At 46.0% G+C, this 20522-nt stretch overlaps 1 protein-coding gene across 2 annotated transcripts in view; it reads right to left on the minus strand.

The window, feature by feature from the left end:
• LOC149370885 (ran GTPase-activating protein 1-like) overlaps positions 1–19993 on the minus strand; it is a 47381-nt gene extending 27388 nt beyond the window's left edge. The window contains exons 1-8 of one of the 2 annotated variants that reach the window (XM_089563365.1): positions 19628–19993; positions 19159–19286; positions 16819–16878; positions 16530–16664; positions 14262–14441; positions 10091–10249; positions 6799–6912; positions 2628–2727 (exon numbers count right to left, since the gene is read on the minus strand). In XM_089563365.1, the coding sequence (XP_089419491.1) occupies positions 2628–2727; positions 6799–6912; positions 10091–10249; positions 14262–14441; positions 16530–16664; positions 16819–16878; positions 19159–19286; positions 19628–19742 (991 nt within the window). In that variant the 5' untranslated portion in view covers positions 19743–19993. Of the gene's footprint in view, positions 1–2627; positions 2728–6798; positions 6913–10090; positions 10250–14261; positions 14442–16529; positions 16665–16814; positions 16879–19158; positions 19287–19627 lie in introns of those variants that run through there. The other variant, XM_089563369.1, reaches the window with a different exon arrangement.
• Positions 19994–20522: the final 529 nt, after the last annotated feature.

Consider the following 20522-nt stretch of genomic DNA (forward strand, 5'->3'; position numbering starts at 1 on the left):
TAACGTCAAGTGTAGCGTGCGAACGCGCAGAAGAGGCGGAGGAAGCGGCGGTGGCACTCGCCCTCACGGATCCGACGTGCACCGTGGTTCTCTGCGACTCGCGTCAGACGGTTAGAAACTTCGCCAAAGGATGGATCTCACAGAGAGCGGCCCAAGTCCTGAGGAACCGGCAAGTCCAGCAGGAGGTAGAATTCCAAACCAGAATTCAATGGTTCCCGGCGCACATGGGAGAAGTATCGAGGACGTATCGCAACCGCAACGAGACGGCACACGCCAAGGCGCGCGAGCTCGCGAACCGCGCCGGCGACCGTCGTCCGTGGAATAGCACCAAAGACTGCTTGATCAGCTACAACGAAATTACCAAGGCCCTCTGCCTGGCCCGCCGAACCTTCCCTCCGCCCAGCGACAAGCTGGACAGGGCGCACGCGGTGACCCTCAGACAACTGCAGACGCTCACGTACCCCAACCCGGAACTATACCACAGGCTTTACCCCGGTACATACCCGACAAATATATGCAAGGTCTGCAACGCCAATGTAGCCACTTTAACTCACATGCTCTGGGACTGCAACAAAAACCTTCACGGTGCTAATTCCGGAACCCTCCCGCCGCGGTTGGCCGCTGCCTTGCGCAGCCCCAGCCTCGGGGACCAACTCTGGGCCGTCCAGCAGGCCCGCGAGGCGACGGCGAGGCAGCGCCTCGACGTCCCCACGTGGGAGACCTAAGGCCCCGTCGGCGAAAGCTCTGCAGGACTATAAATAAAGTTGTTACCAACCAACTACACAATGAAACTAGGTAATACAGGGAAGGCCAAGAAATATAAATCTATAGTCAACTCAAAATGTTCAAAAATCCTCCAGAGTTGCCCTCTAAAGGCCATTCTCAAAGCTGAGGTCCAACATTCAGGCAAGGAAATCAGTGGTCGAACTGGTAAGGTACTTTCCTCGTCTAGCTTCACCCTTGGCATCGCCTCCATTTCTGAGAGGCACTGACCTCTCCGCAATCATAATAAATGCCCTGGAGGCAACTGGACAGCCACAGAACGATGTCATACCAAAAGAATATTTACTAAACATGCCACAGAGGCAGAGGAATTATACGTGTGTACCACTCTTGGCTTGAGCTGTTTCTATCAACATCAATTCTCTGCTCCGTCTTGCCTTGACTTGTTCCTCTAGGACTGTGACTTGATGAAGCCATGGCAGGCATTGTTGCTCACGGCAGCCCACCCCCTGCTATCTTGAATGGTGGTGCCAGTGGAAGCGATGGATAATGAAGGCACTGAACCCCTCCCCTCAATACTGACTGCAGCATCATGTCACGATGATGCAACAGAGGAGGTATTAGAAACCTCCCTTTTATCCTCTGTTGGTGAGTGCCATGCACACCCCCGCAATATGGGGAAGGGCTTTAAGGCACCTCTAAACCAGATTGATTAAATTTTCTTATTGAAAAAAAAAAAGAAAATGGCAAAGCACAAGTGCAATAAATTTTAGTTTTCTTTCTTTTTTTTTCTGGCACTCGCTGCCTGTTGCTGGCTTTATGATGGGTGCTGCAGGAAGCAAGAAAGAAAGGACACGGAGAGTGGAACACAGAACACATCACCTCCTGTGTCGCCTCCTGTTTGTTTATCTTTCGTGCTGCACCTTCAATCATAAACACATGCACTCATGGTGTGTATGCCTCTCTACCTCCTGTCTGCACTTTTTGCACTGCATTAACATGAGCCAACATACCCAAATTTCCATCCTGCTCCTGTTGCTTCAGTCTGAACTGTCAGGGTAAAGCTTTCTTTCCAGCCCCAGTTTGAATAAATCAGCCTGGATGAAAGCTCAGCCACACTGTCCTGTGCTAAGATAAAATGCAAGATAATTTCTGGGCTCCCGAGATACCCTCCAGATGGCTGAGGTAATAACAGTGACGCACACTAACAAGATACCGTATTTACTCGATTCTAAGCACCCCCTTTTTTTCACGATCGCGATGCCCAAAGTGAGAGGGGGTGCTTAGATTCGAAAAATCTAAACTGACCCCCCCCCCCCCGGCCCCTCTTTTCGCGGCGAAATCTCGATGAAGCGGGCGCGAGAAAAAACATCTTATTTAGGAAACATTCAGAAGAAAAACAGCTGCAGACAGTTCTGTGCCGCCATCTGTCTTGTAGTGTCGGAACGCAGCAACACAAAAAGTGCCGTGGACGCCGCCGTCCTCCCTTCAGCGAGCGCGGCCTCGCCCGCTTATCTGTTTTTTCAGCAGCGTCCACTCCGGTGGACGCATTTGTTGCTGCGACGTGCGTCTTATCTTTTCTCTTTATCTTTCCTCTGATCTTTTAACTCTCCTCTATCTGCACTTGGCAGCGGTGGTAGCTTGGCTCGAGCCAGTAGGCAGGCCCGTGCAATTTCCTTTTCATCCTTCTCTCAGTCACAACAACAACAACGCGCAGGCCCGCCTCCTCGGGACTCCGACTGCACAGGCTCGACGAAAAAGAGAGCAAGTGCACGTGCAAAAAAGGGGGTGCTTAGATTCGCATGCAAAATTTTTTGTCAGAAATTTTTTTCCGAAAATAGGGGGGGTGGGGTGCTTAGAATCGCGAAAATACGGTATCTGTACCACGCCCCCAAAAAACTTACCGTCAAGTTCGAGAGTCTCCAGAAGTGGCTTGTCCTTGAGGGCCTCCACGATGGCAAGGCCACCATCCAGCGTCAGTTCGTTGTAGCCTAGATTCACATCCTGAAACAGACAAAGCACTTGGTCAGACATGATGGCCCTTCAAAATCCCCGTGATATGCCTGATGCCATGGGATGTTTGAGCACTTTCCATGACAACCGGGGGCCAAACATCTATGCACTGTGCATTAGTGGACTTCTTACAAGAGCAGCCTGAAGCCCACATGGGGATCTGCATGGATATAGTAAACAACCTGCACGCAGGACACGTTCCCTGCCACACATCCACATTACACATATGAGCGCCGCTACTGTTCGAGCCTCTTTCCTTCATCCTTATTTCCTCGTTGAAATGGGTCGATCTACCCATCACAACCAGGAACCTATACAGCTCACTATGGATCCTACTGCAGAGCCTTGTAGCCTTGGGTGCAGGGAAAGCGACTCTGATCCCGCTACCTATCAGCAATGCAAGCTGCTGGTAAGCACACCAATCCAACAGGTGTTCATGGTGTAGGCCCCAAAGACTCATTAGTATGTACATCAGGAGAGCCGCAAATATGCACACATTGTCTACTGATCATTTTTTTCCAGGGCACTGCCATCCTCGCAAAGTCGCACCATATACCATCTGACCCAGCAGCAAGTGTCATTTCGGTATGCATAGCAGGCTGCAGTAGCCCATACTGCACTTAACTAGCTGCTTGCCACTCTTTATACTAATTAGATATTTTTCGTGTTTATTGCTTTAATGGTGGCAGTACAAATGAAAAATTGCTTTGGTCAATTGCCACAGCTTATGGCGTGTTTTCTTTAGCAGATGTTGCAGCTTAAACGGAGGCCGCACTCTTGGAGAAGTACAGTAGAACCCCGTTCATACGTTTTCCACCGGACCGGGAAAAAAAAACGTAACAGCCGGGAAAACGCAACAGTGAGGAAAGCACCGAAAATTAATGAAAACAGTGCAGCTTTGACTTGAAACAATTTTTTTCCGCAAATTGACCCTAGAACTTTAAAAAATCGAGAATGGTGGATTGCAGTTCCTTTCGCTCGCTGGAAAGAACAACGCGTTTCTCAATAGCAAAGGCCGCATTGCTGTCAGCGTCGCTTTGCGGTGCGGCCACACCGCACGGAGCAGTGCTGTGCAGTTCATGCGTTCACTGCAGTCCACGCTGAAGCGACGTTGTGCACAGCGTCAAGCACTGAAATGTTCGTAGGCTGCTCGCCGCGCTGCTCCGCGTAGGCCGCCCTGACTGTCTGTCGACTGCGTTTAGTACGTCCAGCTTTTCCTCAAGGGGAAGCGCCTTCCGCTTACGCAACGCTATCACGCCATCAAAACACGATAAAGAGGTTGTTGCGACTGAGAGAAGGATGAAAAGGAAATTGCACGGGCCTGCCGACTGACTCCCCAGCCGAGCCACCACCGCTGTCTCTTGCAGATAGAGGAGAGTTAAAAGATAAAAAGAAAGAGTGAAAGAAAAGAAAAGACGCGCGTCTGTCGCAACAACTGTGTCCGCCGCCGAAGCGGACGCTGGCTGAGAAAAACAGATAAGCGACCACAGCCGCGCGCCTCGTCACCACCTCCCAAGATAAAGATCGCGGCATTCAGCGTTCGCGAGGCAGATAGCGATCTAGTGGCGGCCTCTCCAACTCGCGTGCGGCTTCTTGCAGCCAGTTCCGTAGCCAAGCCTGGCCAAGACTCGTCAAAAATCAAAATTGCGCTTGGCGCGCACTGCCCGGGAGGGTTCGGGGAGCCCGGTTGCGACGTATCATGCGGGATCGTTTCCTCGGCTACGACGTAACAGCGGGGTTCCCAATACATTGGATCCTATGGAAGCTATGCCGGGACCGGAAGAAAGCGACGTAACAGCCGGGAAAACGCAGCAGTGAGGAACGTAACAGCGGGGTTCTACTGTACTACCTTGCATGCGTCTTCTGAAATAAATAAAACAGTTGATCAAAAAATTACCTGTATGGTGGGTACCCATATTCTGTGCAGCATTAGAATAGTTAAAAAAAAAAAAATGCTGACCTTTTAACAGCTTTTTTTTTTTGCTTTTTGCGGTAGTTTTTTTAGATGAAATTTCAGTTCCACATCTATAGGAATTTTTTCCGCCGTTTCACAGTTCGCATCAGAGATGCGCACAAAACAAACAGTCCTCAGAACAGTCGAATCAACTGTTCATGGCAGTTTTGCAGGACAGACACACCTGATCAAAAGGAGGACACAACTCTTCGAGTGGATTTCAGTGCAAAGAGAAGGACTTTCAAATATAGGTGACACAGTAATAATAATAATAAAAAATAAAGAAAATCCCAACAGGTTTGACACATTGCTTTGTAATAAGGGAGTAATTACTCATTGGCATCCACCCGAGCGCAGCCATACGGCTACAGAGGAAAGCTATACAGCTTTCTCAGAAACTTCGTAGGTAAAGAAAAATTCGATCAATTCGCTCTCGCCCTACCATAAGCTTGCCGTCCTGGTTAGCTCAATTGGTAGAGCGACTGCTCCGGTGTAGCGGTGGTCCTGGGTTCGAACCCCGGACCAGGACGAATTTTTCTTTACCTACGAAGTTTCTGAGAAAGCTGTATAGCTTTCCTCTGTAGCCGTATGGCTGCGCTCGGGTGGATGCCAATGAGTAATTACTCCCTTATTACAAATCTACTCCACCTTGGGGGATTCCCCTAAACATTTGACCAACACGCACTGCTTTGTAGCCAAATCCAGGCAAAAACCTTTCATTCTAATGCTTCTCATCCGTGCACACAGCCAAAGCCTCGAAAACCTAAGGCTCTATATGAGCGGCAAATATGCTGTACAGACAGGCTACACTGCTAAATATGCAAACACGGTTACGATGTACAGGCGCAGTCAAAAGTAAATGGTAGGCAATATTCACGAAAAAATTTAATCATTGGCCCCCCAATTCATGCATCCCTGAATACATATGTGCAGCCTGATTGTGATTTTGCGAATTGCACTGTGCACCAAGAAGCATGAACCACTATGCCGTAGATTTAAAGAAATTAAATTTTTTTGACAAATTCGCCTTCCATTTACTTTTGACTGCACCTGTATGTAAGCTTTAAAACGTTGTACTGGGTATATATAGTAAATTCAATTTTTTGGTTTATGGATAAACTGGCTTTCATACACTGTAGCATAGTAATAGTATGTCATAAATTTGATTAAATTTTGGCTGTTTGACACAGCGAAAAGGTGACTTTAAAACATGTCTATCGTGCTCTGTTTCACATGATTCAGGCCCCCTGTGTAGAATGCACAAGGCCCACTACTTGCCTATCATGCATACTTGTGAGAGGACAAGAACTCCAGACCAGTCCCCTCCTCCAACAAAACTCTCGTACCACAGCAGTCTTCCTCCCTACAACAAAAATCTGTCCCCACAGGCAAGTAACAAAACAACTAGCAGAGCCCACTAGTGCTCTGCCAATGAGTTGGCGAACCCAGCACATCCCGGCCTTTAATGTCTCTGGGGGAACCAAACTTCTCACAGCTGTTTACATGAACTCGATATAACGGAAGCCCCGTAAATTGCATCTGTAATAGGTCTGTAAGACTGTGACACGCTGCGAGTGTCTTGTAGGCACAACACCGCAAATGCAAAGTGTATGGACAAGACCCAAGGTCTCTTGATCTTGAAAATGTATTGTCCAAAGGCCGACTGCTCTTCACGACTCCACTGCATTCAAAAGTGCTTTGGTGGGTCCGCTGACCAAGTCAGTAAACCTCCTGAAAGTTTAGCTGCTTTATTCCAATCCAATGACTGGATTCCAACCCAATAAGAAAGCCCAACAACTGATGTGTAATTCTTGTGCACATGTGCACGCACACAGAAAACTAAATTTCGTTTGTTTACGGGGGTTTAACATCCCAAAGCGACTCAGGCTATGAGGGACGCCGAGTGAAGGGCTCCGGAAATTTCGACCACCTGGGGTTCTTTAACGTGCACTGACATCGCACAGTACACGGACCTCTAGAATTTCGCCTACATCAAAATTTGACCGCCGCGGCCGGGATCGAACCCGCGTCTTTCGGGTCAGCAGACGAGTGCCATAACCACTGAGCCACCGCAGTGGCTCTAAGTGCCGAAGGGCAAAAACACTTGCCTTCAGAGTGCTGTGACCTTCTCTCAAAGCATCTGCTATTGCGTTAGCTCCAGCGGTTTTTATTAAACAGTCGCCAAAGTTGATGACCTCGAGCTTGTTAAGATGGCGCAGTGCCTGAAGAAAACAAGCGACGACAAAACAGGGGTTAATAAAATAAAAAGACCCAAACACAAGCTCAAAAATCACTAAAGAAGTGTTTGCGTAAATGATGAAGCTAGAGTTCAACGTGGTATGAACTAACAAAGAGGTTAGTCTAATGCTCTGATGGACTGTTGGAGGTACGATGCAGTATTAGTAGGTTGTAAATAATGGTCAGAAACAGCTTTGAACTACTAGTAGAGTAGCGCTGCTTGAGCATCCATTGCAAATTACAATTTTTCCGGTTGTTACTAAGTAGAACCCCTTTAGAGTAAGGCTGCTCGGACCTGAAGAAAATCTTTACCATATTAAGTAAGTACATAGTGTTAGCTTAGAAAAGAAATGCTTAGAAATACCTTCTAGCCTGCTCTAATCCTCCCATCACGTGCTAATTAATTATTTCCAGTTATCATATTTTATACTACACATTTTTGATTTCGTCTAAGTCGTGAAAATACCGCACATGCATAAATATATCACAGCCACACACATCTTCTTTTCAGTCATATCTTCCTCGCACATCTGTGGAATGGAACTGCCTTCCCCCCGATATTGCAGCCATTGCAGATAACAAAACCTTTCACGATGCAATAGCTAACATTGTTTATTCTGAAAGAAGTTGATTCATGTGTTATATCTGTTTCCACTGTGTTATGTACATTTATTTTATGTTATTTACGCTTTGTGAATGTTGTTTGTTTTAATTTGGAGAAAATTTATTCTGTACTACCTGTTTTCACTGTATTGTATTCATTGTTCTTTATCCTAATTAACCCACTCCCCTCTGTAATGCCTATGGCCCTGAGGGTACAATAAATAAAAAAAATAAAATAAAATAAAATATAAGGGGGTGAGGAATGAATTTTGATTCCATATGAAAACCAAAGCTTCCCATGAACACTGCATCATCTTCCGCGTCCTCACAGTCATTTAGATGGCAGCAGTTAAGAAACGTGAAACGCAATCAAGTGCGGCACAAACACTGACACAGTGCTGCCGCACCTCCGCTTCTTGCAGCCTCTACTTTGCACTTAGCGCTGTCCAATGCTGCAAACGTTCGCCCCTTTCTTTCCTTCCCTGCACCTCAATGCACTTGCCCTGTTTTTCCTGTCTCAGCAGCCCTTCTTTCCACATTCATCATCATCATCAGCCTGACTATGCTCACTGCAGCGCAAAGACCTCTCCCATGTCTCTCCAATTAACCCTGTCCTTTGCCAGTTGCGGCCACCGTATCCACGCAAACTCCTTTATCTCATCCACCCACCTAACTTTCTGCCGGCCCCTGCTACGTTTGCCTTCTCTTGGAATCCACTCTGTTACCCTTAAGGACCAGCGGTTATCTTGCCTTAGCATTACATGCCCTGCCCAAGCCCATTTCCTCCTCTTGATTTTGACTAGGATATCCTTAACTCACGTTTGTTCCCTCATCCACTCCGCCCGCTTCCGATCTCTTTAACGTTACACCTATCATTTTCCTTTCCATAGCTCGCTGCGTTGTCCTTAACTTAAGCTGAACCCTCTTTGTTAGCCTCCACGTTTCTGCCCCATAGGTGAGTACCGATAAGATACAGCTTCTCCTCGCAGCTCACGAGCCTAGTGGTTAAGCCACCTCAAAGAGAACCATTCCTATCGTCTCCTGTATGCATTTGCCTGCGACTACTGGCCTTGTGACTACACTGTTTAGTGTCTGTGGCTCTGAGATGTTCTAGGTTGCGTGTGTGCCGCAATGCCATCACTTCGCAGGAAGTATGTCGCTGCGGTCAGTAGTAGCTCTTCAATAAATATGTTTATTAAGATGTCTTTACTATAAAAGAAAACAAAATGTCGTCCTGTTCCCTTACTCGTCCGTGTTGCCATTTTGCGCTCTCATGTCTTTCAAGAAAATGTACAACCATCTATGGAAAGTTAAATGGGACTGCAGTTTCACTTTATTATATCCAAGTTTGATGGCACAGAAACCTGATAAAACACATTTTTGAAACAAAACTTTCCACAAACTTTAAAGTAGTACAGACACCAAAATTTCTGCAGTGTACTTTTGCTTTCGATCGGCACGCAAGACACTAGTAAACATGAATCACTATGTGAGCTTCACCTATGCTAGGGTGCCTAAATAGAATTAACTCGAATAATGCCTCACAGCATCTAATTGTGGAAAGACTTGTTGGCCATAATTTCCCCTCTGGTCACCAGCTCAGACGATGTCCGCCTATGCTGACAATGCCCACGAGGTTCAAGCTTCACTTAAACGGAACACTGAGGATGACTCCATCGAACTTTTGCTTTCAGTAAAATTTGATTGTTTAGCTTTTTTTTTTCTTATGCTGACATTCATTAAGATGGACTTATCGCCCAGACATTTGGTGTTTCTTAACCTCAGAGACACACAAACAAGAAAAGTACTTGACGTGATCTGTGTGCTTGTGAAAACAGGCCGTGGAGATGTTGTTACCTGCATTTCATGTTCTGGCATTTTCTGAGCTGTTTTCAGTGAAAGCAGACACTGCCATTAGCATGTTGCAATCAATCGGCATGGACCAACTTCAAATAGCCCTCAGTGCTCGTTTAAAGCAATAGAGCCACCGAATTTTAGTTTTGTGTTTTGTCTTTGGAATGATGCACAGCATATTAGAAAATACAGACAGCCACGTAGATTGTGCCAAAAAGCGGTAAATAATTTAAAATTGAATCTTATTTTCTCATGCTGTTTCAGTTTCAGCGGGCCGAATGAAGGCTGTTCGAGGCCACATTCGAGGAAGACAATTCGAGGTCATGTGACGTACACAAAAACTGCACTACAGTTGCTGCTTTCTTTGTTTTAATTCACACTCTCTCTTTGCCGGCAAGCCTGTCCAAGAGTTTGAATCACAAAAAATAAACAAGCAGCGATAATATAGCAGTTTTTGCATGAATCACACGACCTCAAATTGTATGTTACACCACTGAAACCGAAACGGTAGGAGAAAAAAATGAAGTCACAAATTATCCAGCCGGTGTAGGCGAATCCAAGAAAAAAATGTGCATCTAAAAATTTTGTGTCTGTACTCCTTTAACGGCACGTAACCAGCGCATTGTAAATTTGCCAATTCTGATTGGGAGAAGTTAACGAAGCTCAGTGGTGGTAAATGCAACATTAACAATGCAGGCGTGATACCTGTGACATGTGTCGTGCACCTTCGGCAGTGAACGTGTTGTCGTTGAGGTTGAGTACGCGGAGGTTCTTGTTGGCTATCAGACCTTTGGCCAGCGCAGCAATGCCTTCGTGGTAGATGCCATTCTGGGGCAGAGCGACTTCCTCCAGTGACGTCAATTTCTGCGCCAAGGAAAAAAAAAAATTAAATTAAAGGCTGAGCAGGCAGCAGTGGACTAGCTGACCCTAGAGCAGGGGTTCTCAATCATTACAGCCCTGGGCAACCCTTAAAGCTTATGAAAGGTGCTGAGGAACCACGCAGGTCACGGCTTCTGTTCCCTCCATGCAAATACAACACACATGCGAATAGGACCAACAAATACAGGCATAGGGAAGGCACCACAAGAAAGGCCCAAATTCAATTAATAATGACTGGCTGTGCAATGAAGCTGTCAGCAAAGAGCAATTAGTGTGATTAGTCCCAAAGTAAGGTGGGTAAAGGAAGGGCGGGGTCTGTCCCTCTGCCCTTATTACCATTCCCCCTGTATTTATTCGCGTCCTCCCTATCACCCTCACTATCCATTTTATTTAAACCGGCAGCAAATCAGGTGTCCAGCAGCAGCAGCAGTTTTGGCAGCCAGCAAACATTCTGCCTTCCTTTTGGTTATTTTTTATTGAACATACAATGAACAAATGCCTACAAATATTGAGAAAGCACCCCAGCTTCATTCATAAGAGGTAATTTCCGAAGCATACAGCCCTCATTCTGGTTATTTTTGACCGGATGGCTGCATTTTGAAGTTTGAGAGCGGCCGCAGTCAGTGTGCACTTCACTGCGAGTTGACGGACACGATGTCAAGCCTGCCCTTAGCAGCGCCGTACGCAATCTGGCTGGAAGTGCACAGCTAAGGATTCCCCATTTTTTGCCATGCTTACGAGCGTTTATGCTCAACCCTGCATGAATGCGTGGTGGCTCCGAAAGACCAAACAGTGCCTCAGGCGCGGCATAATACGAGGAAGCCAGACACAAATCCGGTTTCTGCGGGTTGGACGAAGCATCGCAATCTCGCTCCTGTCCAAAACGAGATTGTGCTCATTCCCTTGGCTGGCGCTAGGCGGCACTACCGGCTCCGTCTCTGCACAGCGTCGGTTTTTTGGTGTGTCATCGCTGCAGACACAGACAGAGATATTTCAGGGGATAACCTGTGTGTTCAATATAGCCAATACCATAAAAACCCACGTATAATACAGACCTGCATATAATACAAGGTGTAATTTGGGGATAGCAAAAACGGAAAAAAAAGTTTCGATCCGCATACAATGCGAGAAAGGAAAGGCATCAAGCTCGAAGACGTTTTAGAAGTCGTGAAAGCCGAACGTCCTCCGCTTATTTGTGCACGCCGGTGCGCTGGATACGACACGTGTATCGCAGGTGCCAAATATCTGGCAGGTACAGACAGATCTGGGAGCCACACTCGCCTCTAATCGTGTCCTGTGCCGCGAGCATGCGTAGATCGGTTCTGGCATACACGTGGGCGTGCAGGCTTCAGAAGTGTGCGTAGTAGGAGCTTTAATAACTGTCATTATCGGGTGTACTGTCTTCCGAAAGGCCCTTGTCAGAGATATCTTTCCATAGAAACACGTCTTGGGTACCATCGAGTAAGTTCGATATCCTGCATTTCTTGGACTCACAACCGGCGAGCTCCTCGGGAATGCTCGCCCAAGTGTCCGCTATCCAACTGCACAGCGTGGCTGGAGAGGCCCATGTCCAGTGGCAGTAATTGCAGGCTCTCCCTACCTCGTCCAGACCATATAGCAGCACTTAGCGCGGTACCAGTGCATTCAACAGCTATGATTACTCTCCGTTTAAAAGCAGCCAAGTACTGCTTTAGCATTCACGATACCATGGAAGGTAAGACTGTCCTGGGCATCGGGTGCATTCAACAGCTATGATTACTCTCCGTTTAAAAGCAGCCAAGTACTGCTTTAGCAATCACGATACCATGGGAGGTAAGATTGTCCTGGACATCGCACAGTCACGTCAGCACAGTAAACTGGCATCAAAATCGAAACTACCCTCTTGCACCACCGCCTCGAAGCGTAATGGTGATGCCACTTGATAATAACGAAACCGGAACTGCAGATTTTGGCCGAAAATTGTTTGGATCCTCATATAATACGAGGTGGAAATTTGACGTGCCCAAATCTGGGAAAGAAACCTCGTATTATATGACGGTTCTTACTGCAGTTAGAAATATCCGGGTTCAGTATATCTGGCCTCGACTGTACTACACTGCCTAAACTCAAACTATTAATAACCATAACCTTGAATCTGTGTCCTGTTACAAATATTTAAGCCGGCGTATTAATTTCCTCTCATCTTTCCTAAAAGACGAATGTAGGTCATGTAACTAGCAACGCTAATCGCATGCACATGCCGAAATTTTATCTTTCTGCTAGCCCTGTAATACTGTACTAAATTAGAATTTGCAGAGCCTGTGTCGGACCACTGTCAAGAGGCGCTCATCGACCAACTTGAATCTGCACGCCATGTGCAAGACCATGTGGCTGGATTTATTCTTCCAGTATCACTGTAATCCTAGTGTCACAATAACGAAAGCAAACTTACCATTACTGCTGCTGTTGCATAAAATATATCGCTAAAACCTTTTCCTTAAGATTTTAAATGCCATCATGTTTCAGCTTGCGCTAACCATTGTCATAAAGTTTGTATTCCTTCATGGCAAAGAAAAAATTCTTGCAATTCAGTCATCCCCAGGGTGTTGGCAAAGTGAAATCACCTTCCTTGGGCTGCCATCGACATATGTGATAATTCTGTTTTTAGATCTGCCTCATCTAACCACCTGTCATTTTAAGAGCACGAAATTTTGGAATCTGTACTTTCTGTAGCTTTCTTGTTTTTCAAGTTGACTTAGCGGTTCAACCGAGCCTTTTAGATTTCTAATACTCTTTTTTTTTTTCTTGCTCTAGCATGCGACATCACTACTTTTTTTGCGCACCGGTTCTTGTGCGTCAGTTTTTTTTTTTTCTCAGCTGTCTCGAAATTTAACAATACGCTTTGTCACTTGATATAGTTAGCCGATTTGACTCTTTTTCACTTTGTATTTATTGCTGTTTATTCATATTATTTGTTGTTGTAAACTGCTCTAGTTCTCATGAACCACATTTATACCAGTATTCATACTTTTTAGTTCTTTGCTGTTTTGTTTCTTCTTGCCTAATGTAACCCACTCCCCTTCGTAATGCCCTCAGGCCTGTGGGTAACAAAATAAATAAATATAAACCTGTGCAACATTATGATGCATAGCACATGCTGACCCACGTATGCGCACAGTCCTCAGCGACTCCAAAAGAGCGATACAAAATTACTCGGCAGGTTTTATCTGCCACCCCGCTGCACGCATCCTTCGCGGCTGCACTCCCGACCATAAGATCAACCTGGTCTGGGTACCCGCCCACGCGGGAAACTCTGGAAACGAAGGGGTCGACCGACTAGCCCGAGGACTAACCAACCAGGTGGCCGGCCCCACGGACCCAGACGCTCTTGCCGAGGCTCCCCAGACCTTTGCCGAAATTACCAACCTCTACAGAGAGATGAGACGCCAGTTCCCGCCTCCACACCCCGACTTGAATCGAGCGCAAGCCAGCTTGCTCCGCAGGTTGCAGACGCACTCCATCCTTAGCCATTCTAGACTTTCACTCATCACAGACGGGGAATACAACCCCGTCTGCCAAAATTGTTACCAGGGAGAAATCGCCACCCAGGCTCACATCCTCTGGGGTTGCGCGGGAAATCCGCCCCCTCGAACCTTACTGCCAGCTCCCTCCGAAGACGGATGGAACCAACTCCTCAGAAGGCCAGACAAGAGCATCCAACTGGCACTCATTTCGTGGGCCCAGGAAGTCGCCCCCACCTGGGGGCCACACCAAGCCCACCTGCCGTAAATCCCGCCTATCTATGGCAATAAAGTTGTTTCTATCTCTCTAGAGAACATATTAGTCTCACATGCTTCGAAACAAAACCAGTTTCAATCAGCAGTTGAAGCCGATTTGCAATGCACTGACAGAATGGTGGGCTTATATACCAACCAAATGAATCAAAGGACACTTCAAAATCTTATACCAGAACTTATCTGTGCCAACAGAGGTGTTCCATACATGGAGCGAGACTCACCCCAAACACAGCGCCCAGGGCAATAGCTCCGGGGTTTTCCAGCCGGTTGCGGCCGCAGATGAATGTCTTGAGAGCCAAAGGCTTGCCAGCTGCTGTGCTTTCTTTGATGCAAGCCGTCAGGGCCTTGGCCAACAGAGCAGCGCCCCCAGTGCCCAGGCCATTGTTGTTAAGCTGCAAAACCTGTAACCGACCCCCGATGCTCTTAACTCGCAACACTCAGACACATGTCAAGACTGGCGCAATAGACAAACAACTGTTACTGTCTCACAGCGCAGTTTCCCCAAGGTATATGGTTGGTTTCTCTTTGCATCTCAAGGTAGTAGTAGTAGTAGTAGAAGTAGTAGTAGTGAAAACATTTATTTTTTATTTTTTTTTTTCAAAAGGAAGAGTTAGGGAGTAGGGGGATGGGGATAGATAGATGTGGAGCTTCAGTGGTCGGTCTTCCCTAGACCAGGATCCCGTTGGCCTCCGCCGCTGCCTTGGCCCTCGTCACCAGCATAAGCTGAGTGCTCGGGTCGGAGTCAGCCAGGAGGGCCTCCCACTGCTCTAGACTAGGGCTATTTACCTTTGATAGTAAAGGGCTTTTTTCGCAGCCCCAGGTGGCGTGGTACGTTGTGGCGTAGCCCCCACACCACACGCACTCTTTCGCGTATCTGTTCGGCCACATTTTGTGATACATGGCTCTGCTTGGGTAGGTGTCTGTTTGTAGTCGTCTGAGTGTGGTGGCCTGCTCTCTATCGAGGATATCCGCCGGAGCCGAGTACTTCTTGCGCGCTCCCAACAACGCCTTCATTGCCTCGCCGTAAGTAACATCGCTAACGAACATCGCTAACGATGCTAACCGCAACCTTGGCTTCCTACGTCGAAATCTTCGTTTTGCTACCCCTTCTATCAAATTATTAGCTCATAAAACATTCGTCCGACCTAAACTAGAATTCGCATCAGCAGTATGGGATCCTCATCAATCTAACCTTTCTATAATCCTTGAAAAAGTTCAAAACCGCGCTATCCGTTTTATTTATTGTGACTACTCTTACTATACTAGCGTGTCCTCTTTAAAATCCAGAGCATCCTTGCCTAACCTTGAAACTAGAAGAAAAATATCTCGACTATGCCTATTCCACAAGTTCTATCATTCACCTTTAGGATCATCTATCATATCAACAGCTCATCGTCCTTCTAGCCGCAACAACCACATCAAGACCGTATACCCACCCGCTGCAAGAACTACATCTCATTTCCGTTCTTTTTTTGTCATATCATCTCGGGACTGGAACGATCTGCCGCCGGAAGCCATACTCATCGTCAACTGCATCGACTTCAAGAAAAAGATTGAGGCCATCCTTATGTAATCAGTAATCTTTATGTATCCTGTAATCTTTATGTATCCCGATCTTTATGTACTCTGTAATCTTTATATAAACTGCATGTAATCCGCCCATCCCTCATGTAATGCCCCAAAACCGGGGCTTTTGAGGTAATAAATAAATAAATAAATAAATAAATAAATAAATAAATAAATAAATAAATAAACTATTTTCATGTCGTTACCCATAAACCCTCAGAGGCCTTCCGAATTGGAGTAGGCACCTCATGAGTGACCAATAACAACATTTCCACACCACAGACATCTAGCTACAAATGGAAACTACACGGCTTTTTAAAAAATAACTTTCCTTCCTTTTACAGCCGCACGACTGCACTCATGTAGATGTTAATTTCAATTACTCCCACACCAAGGACTTACTCCGCCCAGGAGAATTCTCCAGACTACCTTTCGCTATGAACTGAAAGTGAATTTTATCCTTGTCCGGTCATTCAGATGCCATTTGGGTCACCATTTGGAACCAAAGTTGCCTTAGTCCAGCAGTGATCCCAAGAGTCCTGCCATTCAGATGTCATCTGGGCCACCACGTGGAACGAAAATTGCCCAAGTCCAGCGGTGATCCCAAGTCTGATTCTCGGAATCAAGTGCTATCACCTAGAAAAGCTGCACACTTTTTGCTTGAAGCTATGTTCCTGTGCTCAGATCGCCAACAATTTTAACTGCTCTTTCGTCTAAAACTAATAATAATCTAGAAAATCCAGCCACGAACACTGGCCAGCCTTCTACCAAACACATATTGGTCATCACATTTTCTTTTCAAGTGGTTCATTCATGAAATTTTAATAATTTGTAAAGTGATAAGAAATGAGTGCTTTGATACCACAAAAGGCAAGATGTAAGATAGTCAGTTTATCTGTGCAGCTTGTAATCAAAGAACAGACCTCAAGCTGGAAGCAGCACGGCGAACTTAGCAGGATAACCAAAGCTTCAGCGCCAACTGGTCCGAATGCATTGTCACTGAGATCCAGTTCTGTCAACTTTGCCTTTGACAGCAAGACACCAGCACTGAGATACCTCTGAAACAAATAGCAATCGTCAATCACTGTCAACACCACATGTCGAATACAGCAACACAAATGTAAAAAAAAAAGTGAGATGGCTGGCTGCACAAACAGTCTTGCCACCAGCACTATGCATGACTGCCACGAAAGCAGGCTCTGACTCACGTACAACAGCATCAGGAACTTCAGTCCTGAGACGACCGGTAAACATGTCCTTCCACAAAGCTCTCTGAAAGTAGATGACATGTAACAAGGTCAGAAAATGGCCAGTGTGATTCAGCGATAGCCCAACATTTCCACACACACTTCAAAGAAATGCTCTTGACTTGTGCTACGGAGCTGCACATAAATCCCGGTTACCATAACTGAGCGACAGGAATAGCTGCCCCAGTGGAAGTCAGACCAACTAGAATAATAGTGCAAATTGGAGCAGACGGCGATAAGCAGATGAGAAAACCATTAAAGGCTTTCACTATGTTTCCAGTGTGACGTTGGTGCAAGCCATCATAGACCTTTCCAACCTGGGTGCCACCATATTGCTCTCTGCACTGCTTTTTGCACTCGACACCACAAACTGCGCCTTGGGAGTCACCTTATTTTTTGCTAAACCACTGTGCACAGATCCCGCACACATGGTGGATTGGGGGTGTCAGGTGCAAAAGTAGTCCAGCAAGCAGTATGGTGGCAGCCAGTTTAAGAAGGTCCATACAGTCAACAGACAGAAAAAAGGTAAACAGCTTCGGATGGGGAAAAAAAAAAAAAAAAAAGAAATTAATGGTTCAAATATTGTAGTGGGCACTACTGACAAGACCCCAATCATTAATTTAACTCTGAACATACAACTCGTATCAAATGCCCAAACTGGAAATCACGTTGAAAAACGCCCCAAGATTTAAACAGAGGCCTTTTATGAAAGTTAATACACGATCGCACTATACACTTGACAGTACTGGTGCTGAATATAAATAGCTTGGGACAGCTCCATGCAAGCATGCAGGGCACATGAGTGAGGAAAGACCGAGACATTGTTCACCCTCTGCATACCAGTTCAATGCTCGGACACAGAAAAAAAAAAAAAAACAATACTGCTGAAACGCAAATGGGGAATCAGAGGTTTATGGGGGTTTAACGTCCCGAAACGACTCGGGCTATGAAGGACGCCGTAGTGAAGGGCTCTGGAAATTTCGACCACCTGGGGTTCTTTAGCATGCACTGACATCGCACAGTACATGGGCCCCTAGAATTTCGCCTCCATCAAAATTCAACCGCCGCGGCCAAGATCGAACCCGCATCTTTCGGGTCAGCAGCCGAGCGCCGTAACCACTCAGCCACCGCGGTGGCTAGGAAATAGAGGAGTGAAACACATGCTCTCCAGATTCCTAGAAGTGCTTTATGCAAAGTAAGATGTAATGCTTGGCATTAGTCTTGTCAAACGTGTTCACTGCAAGTCAAGCATGCCTGAGAAGCGGCAGTGGACAACATACCACAGTGGCAGCCTATTACATACCATGTGTGACCATTGAGCTTTCCTTAGGTGCCACTGGGCACAAACTCTTTGTTATCATATGCAAACAGTATGATATGGTATGTGGGGCCGCCGGTCACCTGGAGTTGACCAATGTCACGTATGAAATTAGTCCAGTCTCTTCTGTGACGTCATCCACCCACCCTGTGACTGATGTCAATCATGTGGCTTGGCTCAAACCATACCAATCCCCTAATACATCTTCACCCTAGCACCAGAACGCTGCTTTTGCCGGCAGGGATTATGATCACGGCCATAGGCTTAGAACAAAGAAGATGACAAAGTATGGTGCTTGTGTGTGGTCGAAGAGGATGACGAGGTGTATTCGGACGATGGACCCTTATTGTATGGCTCCTTGGCCATCTTTTGCAGTATATATCTGCAATCCCCTTTTGTAAATTTCTCTCTCCCTGTCACACTATCAAGGCTCAACATGGGCTTTGAGAGACACCGTACTGGAGAGCTCCAGATTCACTTTGATCACCTGCAGCTCTTTAAGATATACTGGCATCCACAGCACATGGGCATTTCCGCATTTCGCCTCCACTGAAACATGGCCACCATGGCCAGGATTCGATTTTTGAGTCCTTGAGCCCAGCGGCCAAATGCCTTACTTAGCCGCTAAGCCATAAAAGGCAAGTGCACGCATACCATACAGTTCTCTCAAATAAATGTTTGTTGTATATAAGCCAACTTTCAGTTTGTTAGAGTTTGTTTTAAAATTAAAGTTCAGTTGAAAGTTCAGCAGTATGCTGTGCACCTTTTTTTTGTGTGTCTAGGATTGCACTATGGCTAAATGGATTTTCACCACCTGAACTAATCTAGTATTCTTTCCACATCACATGGAATTAAAAAGTGCTAAGCAATGAGTACAGTGAGCGATATTCGGAAATCACAACAAGATCTCGAGGCAGTAGAACGAAACAGAAAAGCAATTTACCCAATCAGATGCCTCTCTTTCTTTTTTTTATTCAGATACTATACCTTTAAAGTTGGACGTGCTTCCAGAGCTTTCCCAATAGCCTTTGCTGCCTCAGGGCCCAAGGTGTTCCCCTCCAGGCAAAGCATTTCCAACTTCGGGCAGCGCATTATTGCTTCAACAATGATGTCCGCTAAAGGCAACAAGAACAAAAAAAAAGGTCGGGCATAAGTTCATTGTGCAAAAGTTCGCACAATACACAGCCAACAAGAAAACTTTCATAAACGAATTGCCACAGTTTCTAACAGATTGCTAACCATTGCTTGAATGCAGTGCCACAATGAAATCAAAAGAAGACTACGAGTTTCGTGGTTTCAACTTTGAGCATCGATAATGCGTGTGCAGAGCAATCGATGCCAAATGAATGGATGTAGCATGCAGCAATCCCGCGCATGAGCTGGAAATCGCAAATCACAGAGGCGAGAATAGTAGTAGTCGGTGACTACAAAAGGCTTGATTAAATAAGAGGTTTACCATCCTTTTCTTTGTCAAGCTTCAGAGCTTTGCCTTTGAAGCTGACTTCTTTAGAGTCTATGGACGTTGACAAAAGCTGGTCCGCCAGCTGCTTCACGTTGTCGGGTGCTGCCATTCTATTCGTGAACTCGCAGCGCAGTGCAACGAGATTAGGTGGACACAATGAAGAATGAACCGAAAAGCGCCACAAGTGGAATCAGGCACACTTTTCGTCACCGTGCTACCGGCATCCAAAGCCAAAGGCAAGCAGCGCCAGGCGTTCTACTAGTTCTACGGCACCGCGCAGAACCGCATGAGAAGAAGCAAGAACAAGCGACAGCAGCAACTTGCCGGCGGCGCTGTGCGACTCGACCCGACTTGGCTGCATGCCGTGCTACGACTAAAGTAACTAAAGCCACGCAAAGGTAAAATAAAGTTAAATTATGCTGATAATGATGTTTGTTGATACCATTACTACTATTATTGCTAATACCAATGCCTATTACAGAGCTTTTTATATTTTTTGAATAAAACACGTAATTTTTATGCACTGAATTTTCTTTTCAAATTGATGATGATGATGACCTTTCTTCTGAAATTTAAACTAAAATCTAACGTTAAAATGTTGCTTTTAAAGCTAGACTGCAGCCATTGGGTTATAGCTTGGGTTTTGTAGGTGACGAGCACTCTGCAAATTACTGAATTCTGTCCGATTTAATGCCTCGCCTTTTTAGGCGTAAGGTTTGTGGAGCTGCGCCTGTACTCAATGCGTCTTTATGGTTTCGCTTCCGCACACTAGTTCCCTCTAGATATCCATACTCTAGAGAAGAAAAGCTTAGAAATCTTATTATGCGTCTGCATAAATTGTGCAGAATGTGTGCGTTTTCCTCGTTGCGAGGTTTGGGCAGGTTACAAT

Source organism: Amblyomma mixtum, chromosome 1 (assembly GCF_055824585.1).
Source record: "Amblyomma mixtum isolate Tamu chromosome 1, ASM5582458v1, whole genome shotgun sequence".
Taxonomy (NCBI): Eukaryota; Metazoa; Arthropoda; class Arachnida; order Ixodida; family Ixodidae; genus Amblyomma; species Amblyomma mixtum.